Consider the following 19,414-nt stretch of genomic DNA (forward strand, 5'->3'; position numbering starts at 1 on the left):
GGGAGAGTAAATTTATTTAGGCCTCAATACCTTTTTAAGCCCCCATACTGATGGATATGTAGGAGTGATTCCTTGGTTGGTGGGGGCTTACTAACAAAGTGCATGAGAAAAATTGGCATTCAGCTTGAAGTTCAGTCCTGCTGAAAGGTAAATTTTGTGAAAAATGTGGTATTGTTTGTCTGGAAGACAGAGGGCTGAGTACTTCAGGTGTTCTCCCGAATCCCTGTGGATTTATGAGTGGAACGGGGCTCACTAAGAATCTGAAACAGTAAAGTTTGTATGTGGAAGGAAGAGTTTAATTCCAGGCAACTGGGACGTTTGGGAAGAAGGTTAGGAAAAGACAGTAAAAACCTGCAATAAAAAGGTTTGCGTGGAAATTGAAACAAGGGACACCAACTAATAAGGAATAGTAATAAATAAATAAATAAAAGGGAATGGGAAATCAAGGAAATGGGTAATATCCAAAGCAAAGACTTTTTAAAGAAAGCCTCCTTGGGTACATATTGGCACACTGGACGGATATTGTTAGAAATGGGGGCACAGAAAGCAAGAGGACTTTCACCAAGTATTGCAATCTATGGTGGCCACTATATAAGCTAAATGGCCACTTTATGGATCAGTTGACTGTAACACTATCTGGCAGTTAATGTTGTTTTAGAGGAGAGAAGGAAAATAGGATGAAATGTTGCATACTGATATGTTGTTTCAACATCTTAGAGGGGATAGGTATGGAATTAGGTTGGCCCCTGACTGAGCCTTCAGTGTTGGTATGAGAAAAGTACAGGCTGGAGAAAGATAAAAGAAGTGTTAAAAGGGTTGTTGAAGGTGTTAAAAGGTGTGGCATGTAGTATTTGACAGAGCTGTTTGAAGTTGAATGAGCAGGGAAAGAGGATGGAGGAGTGTTAGTAGTTCTGCCTCAATCAGAGGCTGAGATCTCAAAATCACGGGTGTGAGCCCTCTGAGGTAGAGGGATCATGGTGGGTCCAAGGAAACAGGAAAAGGCATTTTTATTTGCAATGCTTGAAATTTAAATTGGGAAAAATGATTGGAATTCATCAATTTTTATACTTACCCAATTTGCCAAGGCCCTTCTTAGGAAGGGACTTGCTGGGAAAACTGGATGCAAAAATTTCTTTTGAACAAGGACAGTCAAGTTTGGTTCATGGTACTAGATTGAAAGGATGCATTTTTCTGCCTTCCTGTGGCAACTGAAAGCCAGAAACTCTTTGCTTTTGAATGGGAAAATCCTAACAGAGGACGACAAACTCAGCTTACTTGGACTGTGCTACCACAGGGGTTCAAGAATAGCCCCACCATATTCAGGAAACAACCAGTCTGTGATCTTGAAGCGTGAAAGACCTCTTCAGGAAAAGGGGACACTGTTGCAATATGCAAATGATAGCGACTGAAGAAGAAAATGAATGGGTATAAAGGACTTACTGATGTTTTTCAGCACTTGTTCTGTGAAACCAGCCTCTTCCCTTACTCATGATTGCATGAAGACCATGGACACAATATACTCCAGCTGACCAGACTTAAAGGATACATCCCTAGAAGATGTGGAGGATTTGTATATAGATGGCAGCAGCTTCGTCCTCCAGGGATTTTGCCTCACAGGATATGCGGTAACAAACATCAGCCCCAAAGGTGGAAATCATCACCTTGATAAGAGCTTTTGAGCTGGCAATCATTTGGACAGATTTGAAATATGCCTCTGGCGTGGTGTATGCACACGGGGAAATTTGGAGGGAGAGAGGACTTTTATCTTCCTCAATTAAATGTGCAGAAGAGGCTGATAGCAGTTATTAGGGAAGAAGGAAAAAGGAGGCCTAGACAGGAACAGCCCTGGCTAGGCAAGGATCAATGTGTCTTATGCAAGACTTTTGGGCATTGGAAAAATGAATGCTTGGAATAGAAAAGAAATGGAAAAGAGAACCAGGGAAGGGAGGTGGTGTTTGCGCATGCAAAAGGTGACTGGAGAAGACCGGGGAAATCTAACCCAGCAGATCCACTGGTTATAAAAATGAAGGGGGGAAAGGAGGTGGAATGAATGGTAGATACAGGGGCAACTGATTCATTTTAAATAAAGCACTAGTACCTGTAGGAAATGATTATGTCATAGTAAATGTTATGTCATAGTAAAAGGAGCAACTGGCCAATCAGAAATGGCATACTTTTGTAAACCTGTAAAGTACAAACTTGGGAAACAGTGGGACAGTCAAATTTTATATATGCCCAACTCTCCGGAATCACTCCTGGGAAGGGACCTACTGGAAAAATTACAAGCAACCATATCATTTTAAAATGGGGAGATTGTTCTGGAGGTAGATGACCAGAGGTATGTGGAGGTATTAAGCCTAATGATATCAACAAACCCTAAAATGAAGGAAGAGGTTAATGAAGACATCTTGAGTCAGGTATTCCTGGGAATATGGGTAACTGAAGTACCAGGGAAGGCAAAAATGCTCCTCCAATACAAATCAAACTTAAGGAGAGGACAGCCACTACCTTTACACTGTGGTGGTGAACCCATATACTTTACTAACATGCTTAACACCAGAGCCAACCTGGTTTATCGTTTTAGATCTGAAGGATGCCTTCTTTTGCCTCCCTCTCCATGAGGCCAGACAGAAAATCTTTGCATTTGAGTGGGAAAGCCCTAAGAGTGGGTGCAAAACACAGCTCACATGGACAAGGTTGCCTCAGGACTTTAAGAACTCGTCTACCTTGTTCGGAGAAAAACTTGCAAAGGACTTGGGACCTGAGAAGCCCCACCAGAAGAAGGAAGGCTGTTGCAATACACAGATGACCTCCTAATAGCCACCCAGACAGAAGAAGCATGTGTGGCCTGGATGCTTCTTTCCTCAGAGTAAACCAAAGGGGAGCCAGTACACCACGACTGCCTGGAGACCATCGACCTACTCCAGCCGTTTGTGGAAATCTGGTTCACTGATGGGAGCAGCTACATCACCAGTGGAAAACGACATGCTGGGTATGCAGTTACCACTTGCAAAGAGGTAATAGAATCTGGACCTTTGCCAACAGATACCTCTGCACAAAAGGCTGAGATAATTGCTCTGACCCGTGCCTTAGAAATAGAAAAAGGAAAGAAAATAAACATCTATACGAACTCAAGATATGCACTTGGGGTTGTACATGCACATGGAGCCATCTGGAAAGAAAGAGGACTGTTGAACTCGCAAGGGAAAAACATCAAACATGCAAAAGAAATAATGCAATTACTGGAAGCAGTTCAGCTGCCTGAAATGGTAGCAATAATGCATATTAAGGCACACCAGAAGGTGAGCTCAGAATTGGAGGAAGGAAATGATCTGGCGGACAGAGAGGCAAAAGAAAACTTCATGCATATGTAACTTTTTGCTGCATATAACCAAAGCAAGTTGCCGCGTTAAGGTGCGCATGCCTTTGGGAACTATCCCACATGTGCCTGTGTTGCGGTTCCGCTCGAGTGGGCTGGGGCCGGTCCTCTTTAATATCTTCATCGATGATCTGGACGAGGGCATTGAGTGCACCCTCAGTAAGTTCGCAGATGACACCAAGTTAGGTGCGTGTGTCGATCTGCTTGAGGGTAGGAAAGCTCTGCAGGAGGATCTGGATAGGCTGCACCGATGGGCTGAGGTCAACTGCATGAAGTTTAACAAGGCCAAGTGCCGGGTCCTGCACCTGGGGCGCAATAACCCCAAGCAGAGCTACAGGCTGGGAGAGGAATGGTTGGAGAGCTGCCAGGCAGAGAAGGACCTGGGAGTGATGGTGGATAGTCGGCTGAATATGAGCCAGCAGTGTGCTCAGGTGGCCAAGAAGGCCAACGGCATCCTGGCTTGTATCAGGAACAGCGTGACCAGCAGGGCTAGGGAGGTGATCGTCCCCCTGTACTCAGCTCTGGTGAGGCCGCACCTCGAGTACTGTGTTCAGTTTTGGGTCCCTCGCTACAAGAAGGACATGGAGGTGCTTGAGCGGGTGCAGAGAAGGGCGACGAAGCTGGTGAGGGGCCTGGAGAACAAGTCCTACGAGGAGCAGCTGAGGGAGCTGGGCTTGTTCAGCCTGGAGAAGAAAAGGCTCAGGGGCGACCTTATCGCTCTTTTTAGGTACCTCAAGGGAGGCTGTAGCGAGGTGGGGGTTGGCCTGTTCTCCCACGTGCCTGGTGACAGGACGAGGGGGAATGGGCTTAAGTTGAGCCAGGGGAGTTTTAGGTTAGATGTTAGGAAGAACTTCTTCACTGAAAGGGTTGTGAGGCACTGGAACAGGCTGCTCAGGGAAGTGGTGGAGTCACCATCCCTGGAAGTCTTCAAAAGACGCTTAGATGTAGAGCTTAGGGATATGGTTTAGTGGAGGGCTGTTAGCGTTAGGTTGGAGGTTGGACTCGATGACCTTGAGGTCTCTTCCAACCTAGAAAATTCTGTGATTCTGTGGGCAGCCGAGCTCCACCACAGCCGCTCTCTCACTCCCCCTCCTCAAAGAGGAATGGGGAGAAAATATGTGAAAAGGGGTCAAGGGTTGAGATAAGGACGAGAAAATCACACAATAATTATTGTAACGGGCAAAACAGACTCAGCATAAGAAGATAGTAAGATTTATTGGTCATTACTAACAAGCTAGAGAAGTGAGAAACAAAGGAAAGAAACCAAAAGCACCTTCCCCCCCCATCCACCCTCTTCCACCTCCTCCCCCCGAGCGGCGCAGGGGAACGGGGGAATGGGGGTTATGGTCAGTCTACAGCACTTCTTCTCTGCCGCTCCTTCTCGGTCACTCTTGTCCCCTCTGCTATGGGGTCCCACCCACGGGATGCAGTCCTTGATGAACTGATCCGGCGTGGGCTTCCCACAGGCAGCAGCTCTTCCAGAACTGCTCCAGATATGGGTCCGTACCACGGAGCCCATCCCTCAGGAGGAAACTGCTCCAACCTGGCTCCCCTACGGGCAGCAGCTCCTGCCAGGTCACCTGCTCCTGCGTGGGCTCCTCTCCACGGGCTACAGGTCCGGCCCGGAATCTGCTCTGGCAGGGGTCTTCCACAGGCGGCAGCCTCCGTCGGTGCAGGTCCACCTGCTCCACCGTGGTCTCCTCCACGGGCATGGAACCCTGCACCACCATGGTACTCCATGGGCTGCAGGGGGACATCCTGCTTCACCATGGTCCTCACCACAGGCCGCAAGGGACTTCTGCTCCGGTGCCTGGAGCACCTCTCCCCCTCCTTCTACACTGACCTTGGCGCCTGCAAGACTGTTTCTCACTCCCTTCACTCTCCCGGCTGCTGTGTGGCGCAGCGTTTTTTTCCCTGTCTTAAATATGCTCTCACAGAGGTGCAAAACAACATCGCTTATTGGCTCAGCTCTGGAAAACAATGGGGCCCTTCCCAAACATGGGGCAGCTTCTAGATCTTTCTCACAGAAACCACCCCTATGGCCCCCTGCTACCAAAACCTTGCCACGTAAACCCACTACAGCCTGGCGCTGAAATAAACCACATACCTACTTTATAACTCGTTTGCTTTGAGTTCTTCCATGAATCACTGGGGCACCTGTCTTAAAAGGAGAGGCTGAGAGAGCTGGAACTCTTCAGACCGGAGAGCCCCTCAATGTCTATAAATCCCTGAAGGGGGTGTAAAGGGCCCAGAGCCAGGCTCCTTCACATGGTGCCCTGTGAGGCAATGGGCACCAACAGAAACTCAAATGAAATTAAAATCAATCTGAGCACAAGAAAACCCTTTCTGACCCTGAGGGCAGTCCAACACTGGAATGGGTTGTCCCGAGAGGAGGTGGAGCCTCCTTGGGGACCCACTGGAAACAGTCCTGGGCAACCTGCTCTAGGCGACCCTGCTTGAACCAGGGTTGCACTTGGAGGCCTTAAGAGGCCCTTGACAACCTCAGCAGTTCTGGTATTTTCTGAGCCTGGGGCCCAAGGATCAGCAAATGACCTGCTATTGAATACTGCTGAAATGAACGACCTCCTCTGCAGCGTGGAGATCTGCTCCATGTGGGACCCATGGGCTGCAGGGGGACAGCCTGCTCCACCAGGGGCCTCTCCACAGCCCACAGGGGAACTGCTGCTGCCTGCCTGGAGCACCTCCTGCCCTCCTGCTGAACTCACCTGGGGTCTGCAGGGCTGGTGCTCTCTCCTTGCTCTCCCAGCTGCTGTTGTGCAGGAGTTTCTTTTTCCCTTTCTTAAATCTGCTCTCACAGAGGCAGAAACAGTGGCAGGTCCCTGTCCTTCTCACTTTGTAACCTTTCCTCAGAGGGTGCCCATTGCTGCACTTATTCCTAAATTCCTGAATTCCAACTAACAAGATTATTCCACCTCTTTTCTCCTTATAGATGGATTTGCACTGGAAATTCCCGTACAGAATTCTATATCCATTAGCAAGTTCAAGAAATTTTCATGACTGCCCTGTGAAATCAAAAGCCTACCAACAATATTTGATAGTACTGTCTTACACTGGCATAACTTGAAGGAGAATGAAGCTCCAGAGAGGCTACTGCTCTTTGCAGTAGGGAAAACTTCAGTGGAAAGTGGCTTTCAAAGAGACAGGTACAGCGCTAAAAGGGTTTCCAAGCAGAATCGGTGTGTCCTTATAACCAGGGATGTCACTCCAGATGACACTAGCATGTACCACTGACAAACACTTTGGTGATGAGAACATTGTGCCTGCAATGCCCAAGTATTTCTAAGGAAAAACTCTTCCTCTTCCCCACTGCACTGCCCTTGCTCCCTCACTACCAGTGCTGCCAGAAGGAGCTTGGGGGACACGTCCCTGTGGCTCGATGCAGGGGCTCTCCAGCTGCCACCCAAGGGAGGCACCTCCTCCTCCCACGTGGCACAGCTCAGCCTGACCTGGGGACAGTTTCCTTCTGCGAGTCTCAACTGGGAGAACAGAGAGCTCTGAGACAGCTGAGTGGGACACGCCAACATGCTGCTGCTGGCAGCGCTGGTGGCCACATCCACTTGGTCTTGTAAGTCCCTCCTAGTTTACCTTACTTTTCCTCATTGCTAAGGAAAATCTTCCCAAATCCCAGATTGGCATTAATAGCATCATATCTCCTCTCCTCTCCTCTCCTCTCCTCTCCTCTCCTCTCCTCTCCTCTCCTCTCCTCTCCTCTCCTCTCCTCTCCTCTCCTCTCCTCTCCTCTCCTCTCCTCTCCTCTCCTCTCCTCTCCTCTCCTCTCCTCTCCTCTCCTCTCCTCTCCTCTCCTCTCCTCTCCTCTCCTCTCCTCTCCTCTCCTCTCCTCTCCTCTCCTCTCCTCTCCACCCCTTCCATTCTGTTCTCCTGTAGATGGATTTGCACAGGAAATTCCCATACAGACTCCTGTATCCATCACCAAATATCAAGGCAGTACACGTCTGCGATGTCATTTTAAAGACATCTCTGCAAATTTTGATAGCACCATCATACACTGGTACCAACAGAAGGAGAATAAAGCTCCAGAGTGGATGTTCTACATTTTAACAGGGAAAACATCAGCGGAGGAAAACTTCCAAGGGCGCACGTATACAATTGAAAGGATTTCTACACAGAAAATTTGTACTCTTACAATAAAAAACATAGCTCCAGATGCTGCTGCTACCTACTACTGTGCCTACTGGGACTCTCACTACAGCAGAAACCCAGCGATCACCTCGACCAATACTCCCTCGGTGGCTCAACCACAAACGATTTGAAAGATCCCAAATCACTTCCCCCAGAGTGGATGAGCTGCCTGGCCTCAACACGCAGGCTCTGCACAGCCGGGACTGGCTCGGCGCTGAGCCACTCCTTGGAGGGGGCAGCTGCCAAAAGGTGGGGATTTCGACGCAGCAAGTGGCACGTGCAAAGGGAACGGTGAAGGGTAAATGCCTAACCCAGCCTCGGCACTTCCTCATCCACTGATTTTGCTCAAGCGTGGCATGGAACTGGTTGTAAGGAATTCTTTACTAAAAAGGGCAATTTTCCATGCTACTATTCCTGGAAATAACTGAACTTGTTGACCTAGAGCCCATGGCTTGACACAGAAAACCAAAAAAGCGAGCCTTAAGCAGGAGGACAGTGCTTTTTCACGTGTTAGTTTTACAAAGCAAAGATTAAGAAAATAAAAAAGGTCTCTTTTTGGGTCAGGGTTGGATATTTTTCAGCCTCCATGTTGGAAGAACTCCTTTGCCAAGTTTTTCCTGTGTTTACCATCTCCCTCTAACCAGAGCTGGATGGTGGACCTGACTCTATACAAGAGCTATCCTCCCTTTCCAGATGATGTTTTGCTGGTTGTAGTGGTTTTACCCAGCTGAGAAAATGAACTCCACCACAACCACTCTCTCACTGCCCCTTCTGAAAGGGAAGCGGGGGGAAAGTATGATGGAAAGGGCTCCAGACTTGACTTAAGGACAAGGACATCACTCACCAATTATTGTTATGAGTAAAAGAGACTCAGTGTAGAGAGACTAATAAAATATAATGCCTATCACTAGTAGTCTAGCACAGTGAGAATTAAAAGTAAACTCAAAACACTTTCCCCCTCTACACCACACCCATGCACCATCTCCTGTGTTCTCCGCCCAAGAGTCAGTCACGTGGGAATCGGAAATGGGGGCCCAGATTCCCATTTTCTCACACTTTGTATTAGGAACAGGATTTTGCAGCTGGTGGGAGCAAGAAGCAACCCTTGGACTGGCAGTCACTGTGAGGGCTCAGACCTTTGCAAGGCAGATCATTCAGTCAAAACACAGCTGAAGTAAGAGAAAGAGCCCCGTTCCTTGCTAGGATTTTGCGTAAGTCAGGAGACGGCCTCTCCCACACTTGGTTTGTCTCCTGATGTGGGGGACATTACCATCTTTCCAAGCACCTTGGTGTTGAGGGATTTTTGAGACAGCAAGAATCCCATGGCTTGCTGTAGCTGAGCAAACCAAGCTACCAGGGCAACTATGAGAAGTTCCCATGACACTGTTCCCACATCACCCAGTTGAGGAATTCAGGAAAATATTGTTACCAGTAGCTGGCCTCAAGGACAAGGTCTATGTGACTGCTAATCACAAGGGGGTTGTTTTCTTGCAGGTGGGGTTGTTTTCTTGTAGTTGTTTGTCTGAGTGCTTTTGACCAATAATCTTGTGTGAAACACTGTCCGCCCCTGTTAAGTTCACTATAAAAGTTAGGCTATTCGGGCAATAAAATGGAGCATGATCTGACTCTACTGGTGTCTGTCGTGCTTTCGGCCGTGCTTCCTGCAACACCTTGGGTGTTGTCAGGTCCCACAAAAGGATTGCACTGACTCTCCTGAGGTCAGTAGTAGTTTGGGTATGGACCTTTTTACATTTTTGTTGCAACTGTGTAGCCCGCCCCATCCCCACCCAGCAATGGTAAGGAGTGGAGACACCACCATTGGGTGTGCCAAATGAGTCATTTCCTCCCCAGAGCTGCTTGACTCCTTCTCCAGCTGGGGGGCTTTATAACCTTCCTGCCCCTACTCCAGTTCCACACTTCACCCAAGCAGGCAGCATGCTGCTGCTGCCCATCCTGCTTGCAGCTTCTTGTTGGTCCCGTAAGCCCCGTTTCCTTTCTCCTCTCCTTCCCCTGTGCGGAGAACACAGCCCCTGCTCCAGACTGCAGACGTTTCGAGCCCTCACCAAGTTTTCACCCACTTTCACCCCATTCCCTTCCAGGTGGAGACGCGCAGGCAGTGCCAGTGCAAACCCCGGTGATGCGGACTCAGGCAGAGGGCCGCTCAGCCAGCATGGCATGCCGACTGACGAAAGAAGACACCGTGCACTGGTACAAGCAGCTTTCTGGGCAGCCACCCAAGAGGATACTGTACGTGTCAGGAAAAAAACCTATATTGTATGATGTAGCTGATGAAAAAAAGTATCAAGTGATGAAACATGCCTCTGAACCTCTCTATAGTCTCACAATATATCATGTAACCCAGAGGGATGCAGGCACCTACTATTGTGCATACTGGTATTTTGAACGCATCACAGCGTTAGATGGGCCAAGATAAACCATACAAAAAGGTACTTGGCACTCCGAACCACAAGTTCTGAGCTCTGCCCCAACACAGACACTTCCTCATTCAGCCCTGCTCTGATGATTTTCTGCCTCAGGATAGGAAAAACAACTACACATGGCCCCATCAATTGAGGGTACAAATAGATGTACCCTGTCAAGATGGAGACTTGGGAAAAGCACTCACCTGGCAGTGAACACAGTCTGTCTGTGCCTCATGAACAAACATCAGCTGAAGCTATTCTTTTTATTGAACCCGTGGAGCAAGAACAGCAATGTATCTCCATACCTCTGGTGCTCTCTCTTGAAATAAGGTATGCGGGTGTAACAAGAAGACTGCATGGTTTGGTAGACTTTCCTTCCCATTTTCCTGCTGTCTTCCTTGGCATTTCAGTCTCTACAAAGTCCTACAACAGACCAGAAACTCCACTTTTATCATCACAGTTTCTCCCCTGAGGTGTCCAGAAGAGAAGTGAAGTCCTCCGCCATGGGCTATGCCTCCAACAAACAGAGGCAGACGGCAAGGAGTTCATCAGCAGTAGTCAGCATGGATTCACCATGGAGAAGCCATGCTTAACCAATCTGATAGCCTTCTATGATGGGATGACGAGCTGGTAGATGAGGGGAGAGCAGCGGATGTTGTCTACCTTGACTTCAGCAGAACTTTTGGCACTGTCTCCCATCACATCCTCATAGGCAAGCTCAGGAAGTGTGAGCAAGATGAGTAGGCATTGAGGTGGATTGATAATTGGCTGCGTGGCAGAGCTCAGGGGGTTGTGCTCAGTGATGTAGTCTAGTTGGAGGCCTGTAGCTAGCGGTGTCCCCCAGGGGTCAGTACTGGGTACTGTGTCATTCAACTTCTTCCTCAGTGATCTGGGTGATGGAACGGGGTGCACCCTCAGCAAGTTTGCTGAGGACACAAAGCTGGGAGGAGTGGCTGATACCCCAGAGGGCTGCGCTGCCATTCAGAAGGACCTCGGAAGGCTGGAGGGTTGGGCTGAGGAACCTCATGAACTTCAAGAAGGGCAAGTACGGGGTCCTGCACCTCGGGAGGAATAACCCCAAGCACCACCACAGGCTGGGGACTGACCTGCTGGAGAGCAGCTCTGCAGAGAGGGACCTGGGAGTCCTGGCAGACAGCAGGCTGACCACGACTCAGCAGTGTGCCCTGGTGGCCAAAAAGGCCAACGGTACCCTGGGCTGCATTTGGAAGAGTGTTGCTGGCAGGTCAAGGGAGGTGATCCTCCCCCTCTACGCAGCCCTGGTGAGGCCACACCTGGAGTTCTGTGCCCAGTTCTGGGCTCCCCAGTACAACAGGGACATGGAGCTACTGGAGCGAGTTCAGAGGAGGGCTACGAAGATGATGAGAGGACTGGAGCACCTGTCGTATGAGGACAGGCTGAGAGAGCTGGGCCTGTTTAGACTGGAAAAGAGAAGACTGAGGGGAGACCTCATTAATGTTTTTGCGTTAAGGGATGTAACTGATTAACCATTATGAGTCTGGTTGGGTTCAGGGCACTGAACTGTCATGGTCACGGATTCACCAACAATATAGCACACCCTCGCTCTAGTCACATTCAACGAGAACTATCACAGTTAGAAACAATGCAATTAAGTGCAATTTATTACACCAACAGGTACACAGGTTCTTTGGATTGCCAGCAATAAATTCACTGTCTGCAAAAGCAAGCTAGCATGCATTAAATACACAGGTACACAGCATGGCTATGAACGCGTTATAAGGCACAAAGACTCTAGAGATTTCTAAGTTTCCACAGAGACACCTGGTATATCCAGGTGTTCAAATCTTACCCCACGGTGTCCCAGTGTGGGAGGAAGAGAGGCTCAGCCTGTTGACTGATCCCAGAAGTCAGAAGGTATCCTTCATGATGGTATCTCCCCGAACGTCCCCTCTCTCTTATGCCAATTTATATCATTTTCTACCTTTTTGGTGGAGCTTGAATGACTCTAGTCAAGCATATCTTGGTTATGATTGGTAAAAAGCTTTCTCGCTTTCGTTTACAGGTATAGGCTCCGAGAAATTCAGAGTGCATGCTCAGTGAGGGGTGGTCATACCTTGGAGGCGGGTATCTTTTGGGATGGAGGTGTGTTTTGGTATTATAATGATATTGTAATGGGCAAAATTCACTGGAGTACAGCATTTGAGTTGTTGTCTCAGGGTAACAAATGTGCAGCTTACTGGTCTCGGTGTGCACAAGAACAATCGAGTCCTCCTCTTGTCACAGAGCCCAGCCGTGGTGTCTCCACTCTGCACTACCGTCCGTACTGTTCCTTAGAGTCAGCACACCAGGTTGCCCCAGTGCGATAGCATCTAAGGTGGGAAGCCTAGGGAATGCTTAGGTAGTGCAGCCACGCTCCATGCTGAAAGCTTCTTCAATGCTGGACACTTTCCTTAAAATGTGAATATTAGTTTAATTTTCCTAGTCACTTTAGGCAATTACTCCACAAATGTCTATAAATATCTGAGGGGAGGGTGTTGAGAGGATGGATCCTTTCTCTTTTCAGTTGTGCCCAGCGACAGGACAAGAGGCAACGGGCACAAACTGAAGCACAGGAGGTTCCAGCTGAATATGAGAGGGCAATACTTTACTGTGAGGGTGACAGAGCACTGGCACAGGTTGCCCAGAGAGGTTGTGGAGTCTCCTTCTATGGAGATATGCAAACCTGCCTGGATGCCATCCTGCACACTGTGCTCCAGGTGATTCTGCTTGGTGGGGGGATCGGACTAGATGATCTTCAGAGGTCCCTTCCAAAACTGCCCATTCTATGATTCTCTGGTTCTGTGAAGAGAGACACAGTTTCCAATCTGCTTCTCTTCCAGCCATTCTTTCCAAGAAGTGCTTGCAGCTCACCTCAGCTTCAAAACCTAAGCCCTGCAGCTGTGCATTTCCTCCCCACACAAAACCACAGGCGAGGCGCCTGCTCCTGGGGATGCTGCTGTGGTTGCTGCAGGTTGATCCCCATGAGCTGCTGCAGTGGGGGTAGCACAGGCACAGGGGCATTTCAGCAGGCCGCAGCTGGGTGGCCAGGCTGAGGAAGCAAGACATGTTCCCTGACAGGGTGGGGACATGCCTCCTGCCACTGCGGGGGACTGCACACACTCAGCGCCCACCAGGGTGGACTCTTCTCACAGAGGCCACCTCTGCAGCCCCCTAACTAGCAAACCCTTGCCACGTAAGCCCAGTATACTCTCACACCTCACATGGAGCAAGAGGTAAAGTCAAGAATCTCCAATGTGCATATTTCCAGGAGCAGTAAGGGATAAGTGCAGAGCCAGTGCAGCACCACTCTTGATTTTGTGGTTCTTTGCACCACGTTCCCATCATATTTTATCCCACTCACATAGCCACAAACATCTTTTCCAATAGCGACAGGTTTTCAATTCAGACTGCTTTGCCATGAAGGCAGGAAACCAACAGCAAGCCGTTTAATGATCTAAGACCTACAGATGCCAAGTGCTTCAACAGAAAACGGTTAAAATTCTTGATGATGTGAAAGCAGCCCTTCCATCAGGCACTTTTCTCACACTTTGTATGAGGAACATGATTTTGCAGCTGGTGGGAGCAAGAAACCACCCTTGGACTGGCAGTCACTGTGAGGGCTCAGACCTTTGCAAGGCAGATCATTCAGTCAAAACACAGCTGAAGTAAGAGAAAGAGTCCCATACCTTGTTGGGATTCCTCATAAGCCAGGAGTCAGTCTCTCCCACACTTGGTTTGTCTCCTGATGTGGGGGAAATGAAAATCTTTCCAGGCACCTTGGGTGTTTTCAGGTCCCACAAAAGGATTACACTGACTCTGCTGATGTCAGTAGTAGCTTGGGTATGGACACTTTATACATTCTTATTGCTGTGGTGTAGTTTGCCAGAAAATTTAAGCAGCAGCAGCCTCCTGACCATCCACCTCAACCCTCCCAAACCAATGATAATGAGTGGAGACACCACCATTCGGTGTGCGAAATGAGTCATTTCCTCCCCAGAGCTGTTTGACTCCTTCTCCACCTGGAGGGCTTTATAACCTTCCTGCCCCTACTCCAGTTCCACACTTCACCCAAGTAGGCAGCATGCTGCTGCTGCCTGTCCTGCTGGCAGCTTCTTGTTGGTCCCGTAAGCCCCGTTCCCTTTCTCCTCTCCTTCCCCTGTGCGGAGAACACAGCCCCTGCTCCAGACTGCAGACGTTTTGAGCCCTCACCAAGTTTTCACCCAATTTCTCTCCATTCCCTTCAAGGTGGAGATGCGCAGGCAGTGCCGGAGCAAACCCCATTGTCGTGGACTCAGGCAGAGGGCCGCTCAGCCAGCATGGAATGCCGGTTGACGAAAGATGACACCGTGCACTGGTACAAGCAGCTTCCTGGGCAGCCACCCAAGAGGATACTGTACGTGTCAGGACAGACACCTTCGTTTGATGACAGCTCTGACAGACAAAAGTATCAAGTGAGGAAGAGTGCCTCTGCACCTCTCTATTTTCTCCAAATAAATAATGTAAACCAGAGAGACGCTGGCACTTACTACTGTGCGTACTGGTATTCATATCAAGGCATCACAGCGTTAGATGGGCCAAGATAAACCATACAAAAAGGCACTTGGCACTCCAAACCGCAAGCTCTGAGCTCTGCCGAAACACAGATACTTCCTCATTCAGCCCTGCTCTGATGATTTTCTGCCACGGGGCAGGAAAAACAAAACATAGCATGACAACTGCTAAGTAGAGGATGTTAATAATCAGGATATTATTTCCAGACTTACACATCTCTGTAACATGCAGAAGCTGCAGGTACCCGTCAGTTGAGATTACAAATAGGGAACATTGCTGACTTGAAGACTTGAATATATGTAAAGCACTCACCTGGCTGTGAACACAGCCTGTCTGTGCCTCATGAACAAACAGCAGCTGAAGATTTCTATTGTTTATTGAATCCGTGGAGCAAGAACAGCAATGTAGCTCTACATATTTGGTGCTCTCTTGAAACTAGGTGTTCGTCTGTAACAAGGAGAGAAGACAAATGATTTGGTAGACCTTCCTTCAACATTTTTCTCCTGTCTTCCTTGGCATTTCAGTCCCTACAAAGTCCTACAACAGACCAGAAATGCCACTTTATCATCACAGTTTCTCCCCGGAGGTGTCCAGAAGAGAAGTGACGTCCTCAGCCATGGGCTATGCCTCCAACAAACAGAGACAGACAGCAAGGAGTTCATCAGCAGTAGTCAGCATGGATTCACCATGGAGAAGACGTGGTCCCTGGTGGGGTGGGGAAATGCCTTCTGCCACTGCAGGGGACCGCACACACTCAGCGCCCACCAGGGTGGCTTCTGGGCTGGGAGCTTCACGCCCTGATGTACGACTGCAGCTGCTCTCACTCTCAACCCCTTCTCAGCAGCTCTGCCTCAAGTTTCCACATGCCACGCTCCTTGGACTTACCAGACTTTCTGAAAAGCTGATGGGATGACAATGTCCTTACCAACATGAGCATTCCCAGGTCTAAGTCCTTTCCCAGGCTGCAGTGGGTTCTCTGCAAACGTAGCCCCACATGGTTGCTCCCTGAAGAGCCATCGCTGGAGACGTCTGCTCCTCCCACTCAACCCTGTCCCCATCTGGGGCCTCTTTCCCTCTCCTCTGAGTCTCAGCTGAGCGGGACCAGCAAACATGCTGCTGCTGGCAGCACTTGTGGCCACCACAGCTTGGTTTGGTAAGTGCTTTGTACTTTATCTTGCATTCCCTCACAGGCAAACATGGTTGCACTAACAGACATTTTCCCAAATCCTTTATTGCTGGTTAAAGACATTATTTCTCCTCTGACTTCCCTTCCCTTCCCTTCCCTTCCCTTCCCTTCCCTTCCCTTCCCTTCCCTTCCCTTCCCTTCCCTTCCCTTCCCTTCCCTTCCCTTCCCTTCCCTTCCCTTCCCTTCCCTTCCCTTCCCTTCCCTTCCCTTCCCTTCCCTTCCCTTCCCTTCCCTTCCCTTCCCTTCCCTTCCCTTCCCTTCCCTTCCCTTCCCTTCCCTTCCCTTCCCTTCCCTTCCCTTCCGAATTCTCTTCAATTCTCTTCTCTTGTAGATGTATTTGCACAGGAAATTCCCATACAGACACCAATATCCATCACCAAATCTGGAGGAACAACACGCCTGCAATGTCATTTTAAAGGTGTCTCTAGAAATTTTGATAGCATCATCATTCACTGGTACCAAAAGAAGGAGAATGAAGCTCCAGAGTGGATGTTCTACATTTCAACAGGGACAACAGCAGTGGATGAGAGCTTCCAAGGCCGCACGTATACAATTGAAAGGGTTTCTAAACAGAAAATATGTACTCTCATAATAAGAAGTATAGTTCCAGATGACACAGCTGCCTACTACTGTGCCTATTGGTACACTCACTACGGCAGAAACCCAGCGATCACCTCGACCAATACTCCCTCGGAGGCTCAACCACAAACGATTTGAAAGATCCCAACTCACTTCCCCCGGCATGGATGAGCCGCCCAGCCTCAACACGCAGGCTCTGCACAGCCGGGACTGGCTCGGCGCTGAGCCACTCCTAGGAGGGGGCAGCTGCCAAAAGCTGGGGATTTCAACGCAGCAAGTGGCACGTGCAAAGGGAACGGTAAATGGTAAATGCCTAACCCAGCCTCGGCACTTCCTCATCCACTGATTTTTCTCAAGTGTGGCATGGAACTGATTGTAAGGATTTCTTTAGTGGAAAGGTGCTTATTTCCATGCTGCTGTTCATGGAAATAACTCAGTATGTAGTCCTGAAGCTTTTGAAAGTAAACCAAACAGTAAACCAAAATACAAAACTTTAACCTGAAGATCACTGTTTTCTGAAGTATTAGTTTTACAAAGTGGAGATTAAGAAAATAAAAATGGTCTCTATTTGTGTAACAGGATTGTTAGAAACTGTATTAGCCTGTTTTCTATTGCATTGAGTCAATAAATTGCTTTCAATTTTCTTTTAGAATCCTGGTAGATACATGGTGCACTTTCAAAAAAATGTTTAAGTTTTACTTGGACTTATTACTCCCAATGTTTTTGAAGTTAAAATTTTCTTTGCAATGTGTGAGTAGATGCTCCTTAAGGGCTGGCACTGGTGCAGGTTTGAGTGCATCTCAGACTACCGTGGCTTTTCAGGAAGAGCTTGGGTAAATGTGAAATTTTAACATGCAATTTGAGATATAAAACCTTTTGTCAGAGTATTAGATTTGTAAAATTTACAAAAGTAGGTGTAAATACCTGTTCCGACTATTTTTGGATTCTTTTATCCCCCTTCAGTGCAACCTCTGCTATCAAAGGAGACGTGTTTTTTTCACACGGTGAAAATGGAACGCTTGGTTTCTAATTTTAAAATGTGTATAAACTGTAAAAAGCACAGGGCAAGGTAAAATAAAATATTATGCTAAAAAAAAAGACGATGCTTGGCTAAGCATGAGCCAGAAGCATACAAGGTGGCCAAGAAGGGCAACGGCATCCTGGCCTAAATTAGAAATAGTGTAGCCAGCAGGAGCAGGGAGGTGATCGTCCCCTGTACTCAGCTCTGGTGAGGCCACACCTCGAGTGCTGTGTTCAGTTTGGGGCCCCTCACTACAAGAAGGACATCAAGGCCCTGGCGCATGTCTGGAGAAGGGCAACAAAACTGGTGAGGGATCTGGAACACAAGTCCTGTGAGGAGTGGCTGATGGAGCTGGGGTTGTTTAGTCTGGAGAAGAGGAGGCTCAGGGGAGACCTCATTGCACCCTACAACTTCCTGAAGGGAGGTTGTCATGAGGAGGGTGTCAGAAATGGCCACAAGTTGTACCTGGGGAGATTTAGATTAGATATCAGGAAAAACTTTTTCTCTCAAAGAGTGGTCAGGCACTGGAACGGCCTGCACAGGGAGGTGGTGGAGTCACTTTCCCTCATGGTGTACAAGAAGTGCCTGGAAAAGGTGCTACAAGATAACGATTTAGTAGCTTAGTGAGTAGTACCGGTGATAGGAGGACAGTTGGACTAGAAGATCTTGTAGGCCCTTTCCAAACTTGTGTTTCTGTCATTCCACGATTCTAAATTTTTCAGACTCTGGACTGTAAGAACTCCATTCCCAGGTTCAGCCTGGGTTTGTCTTCTCCTTCCAACCAGACCTGGATGGTGGACCTGAATCTATACAAGAACAATCTTCCCTTTCCAGCTGATGTTTTGCTGGTTGTGCTGGTTTTTCCCAGCAGGGAAGATGAAATCCACCACAGCCGCTCTCACACCCCCTCCTCAAAGGAGAATGGGGAAAAGGTATGATGGAAGGGGCTCCAGGCTTGACTTAAGGACAAGGACATCACTCACCAATTATTTTTATGAGTAAAGGAGACTCAATGTAGAGAGACTAATAAAATTTATTGCCTATCACTAGTAGTCTAGCACAGTGAGAAATGAAAAGGAAGCTAAAAACACTTCCCTCTCTCACCACCTCCCCGATTCACCATCTTCTGTGTTCTCCCCCCAAGAGTCAGGCACACGGGAACAAGGAATGGGGGCCCAGATTCCCACTTTTCTCACACTTCGTTTTAGGAACAGGATTTTGCAGCTGGTGGGAGCAAGAAGCCACCCTTGGACTGGCAGTCACTGTGAGGGCTCAGACCTTTGCAAGGCAGACCATTCAGTCAAAACACAGCTGAAATAAGAGAAAGAGTCCCATGCCTTGCTAGGAATTCTCAAAAGCCAGGATATGGCCTCCCTCACACTTGGTTTGTCTCTTGATTTGGGGGAAATGACCATCTTTCCAGGCACCTTGGGTTTTTTAAGGTCCCACAAAAGGATTGCACTGACTCTGCTGAGGTCGATAGTAGCTTGGGTATGGACCTTACTGCATTTTTGTTGCAGTGGTGTATTTTCTCTACAAAAAATTAATCAGCAGTAACCCCCTGTTCCCTGCTCTCCCCATCCCCACCCAGCAATGGAAACGAGTTGAGGCACTTTCCTTGGGTATACCAAACGAGTCGTTTCCTCCTCAGAGCTGATGGACCCTCATAACAGATGACGCTTGCATGTACCATTGACAAACACTTTGGTGATGAGAACATTGTGCCTGCAATGCCCAAGTATTTCTAAGGAAAACTCTTCCTCTTCCCCACTGCACTGCCCTTGCTCTGTCACCACTGGTGCTGCCAGAAAGAGCTTGGGGGACACGTCCCTGTGGCTCGATGCAGGGGCTCTCCAGCTGCCACCTGAGGGAGGCACCTCCTCCTCCCACGTGGCACAGCTCAACCTGACCTGGGGACAGTTTCCTTCTGCGAGTCTCAACTGGGAGAACAGAGAGCTCTGAGACAGCTGAGTGGGACACGCCAACATGCTGCTGCTGGCAGCGCTGGTGGCCGCAACCACTTGGTCTTGTAAGTCCCTCCTAGTTATCTTACTTTTCTTCATTGCTAAGGAAAATCTTCCCAAATCCCCGATTGG

The 19,414-nt window shown here is 48.6% G+C and overlaps 1 protein-coding gene across 1 annotated transcript in view; it reads left to right on the plus strand.

Moving 5' to 3' along the window:
* Positions 1 to 6,922: 6,922 nt before the first annotated feature.
* The window catches only part of TARP (TCR gamma alternate reading frame protein), a gene marked incomplete at its 5' end in the record, with an annotated part of 55,645 nt that continues 43,153 nt past the window's right edge, over positions 6,923 to 19,414 (plus strand). The window contains 2 exons of the mRNA XM_082752575.1: positions 6,923 to 6,965; positions 7,286 to 7,608. Of these exons, the coding sequence (XP_082608701.1) occupies positions 6,923 to 6,965; positions 7,286 to 7,608 (366 nt within the window). The remainder of the gene's footprint in view (positions 6,966 to 7,285; positions 7,609 to 19,414) is intronic.

This window comes from Aythya marila (assembly GCF_965140915.1).
Source record: "Aythya marila genome assembly, chromosome: 2".
Taxonomy (NCBI): Eukaryota; Metazoa; Chordata; class Aves; order Anseriformes; family Anatidae; genus Aythya; species Aythya marila.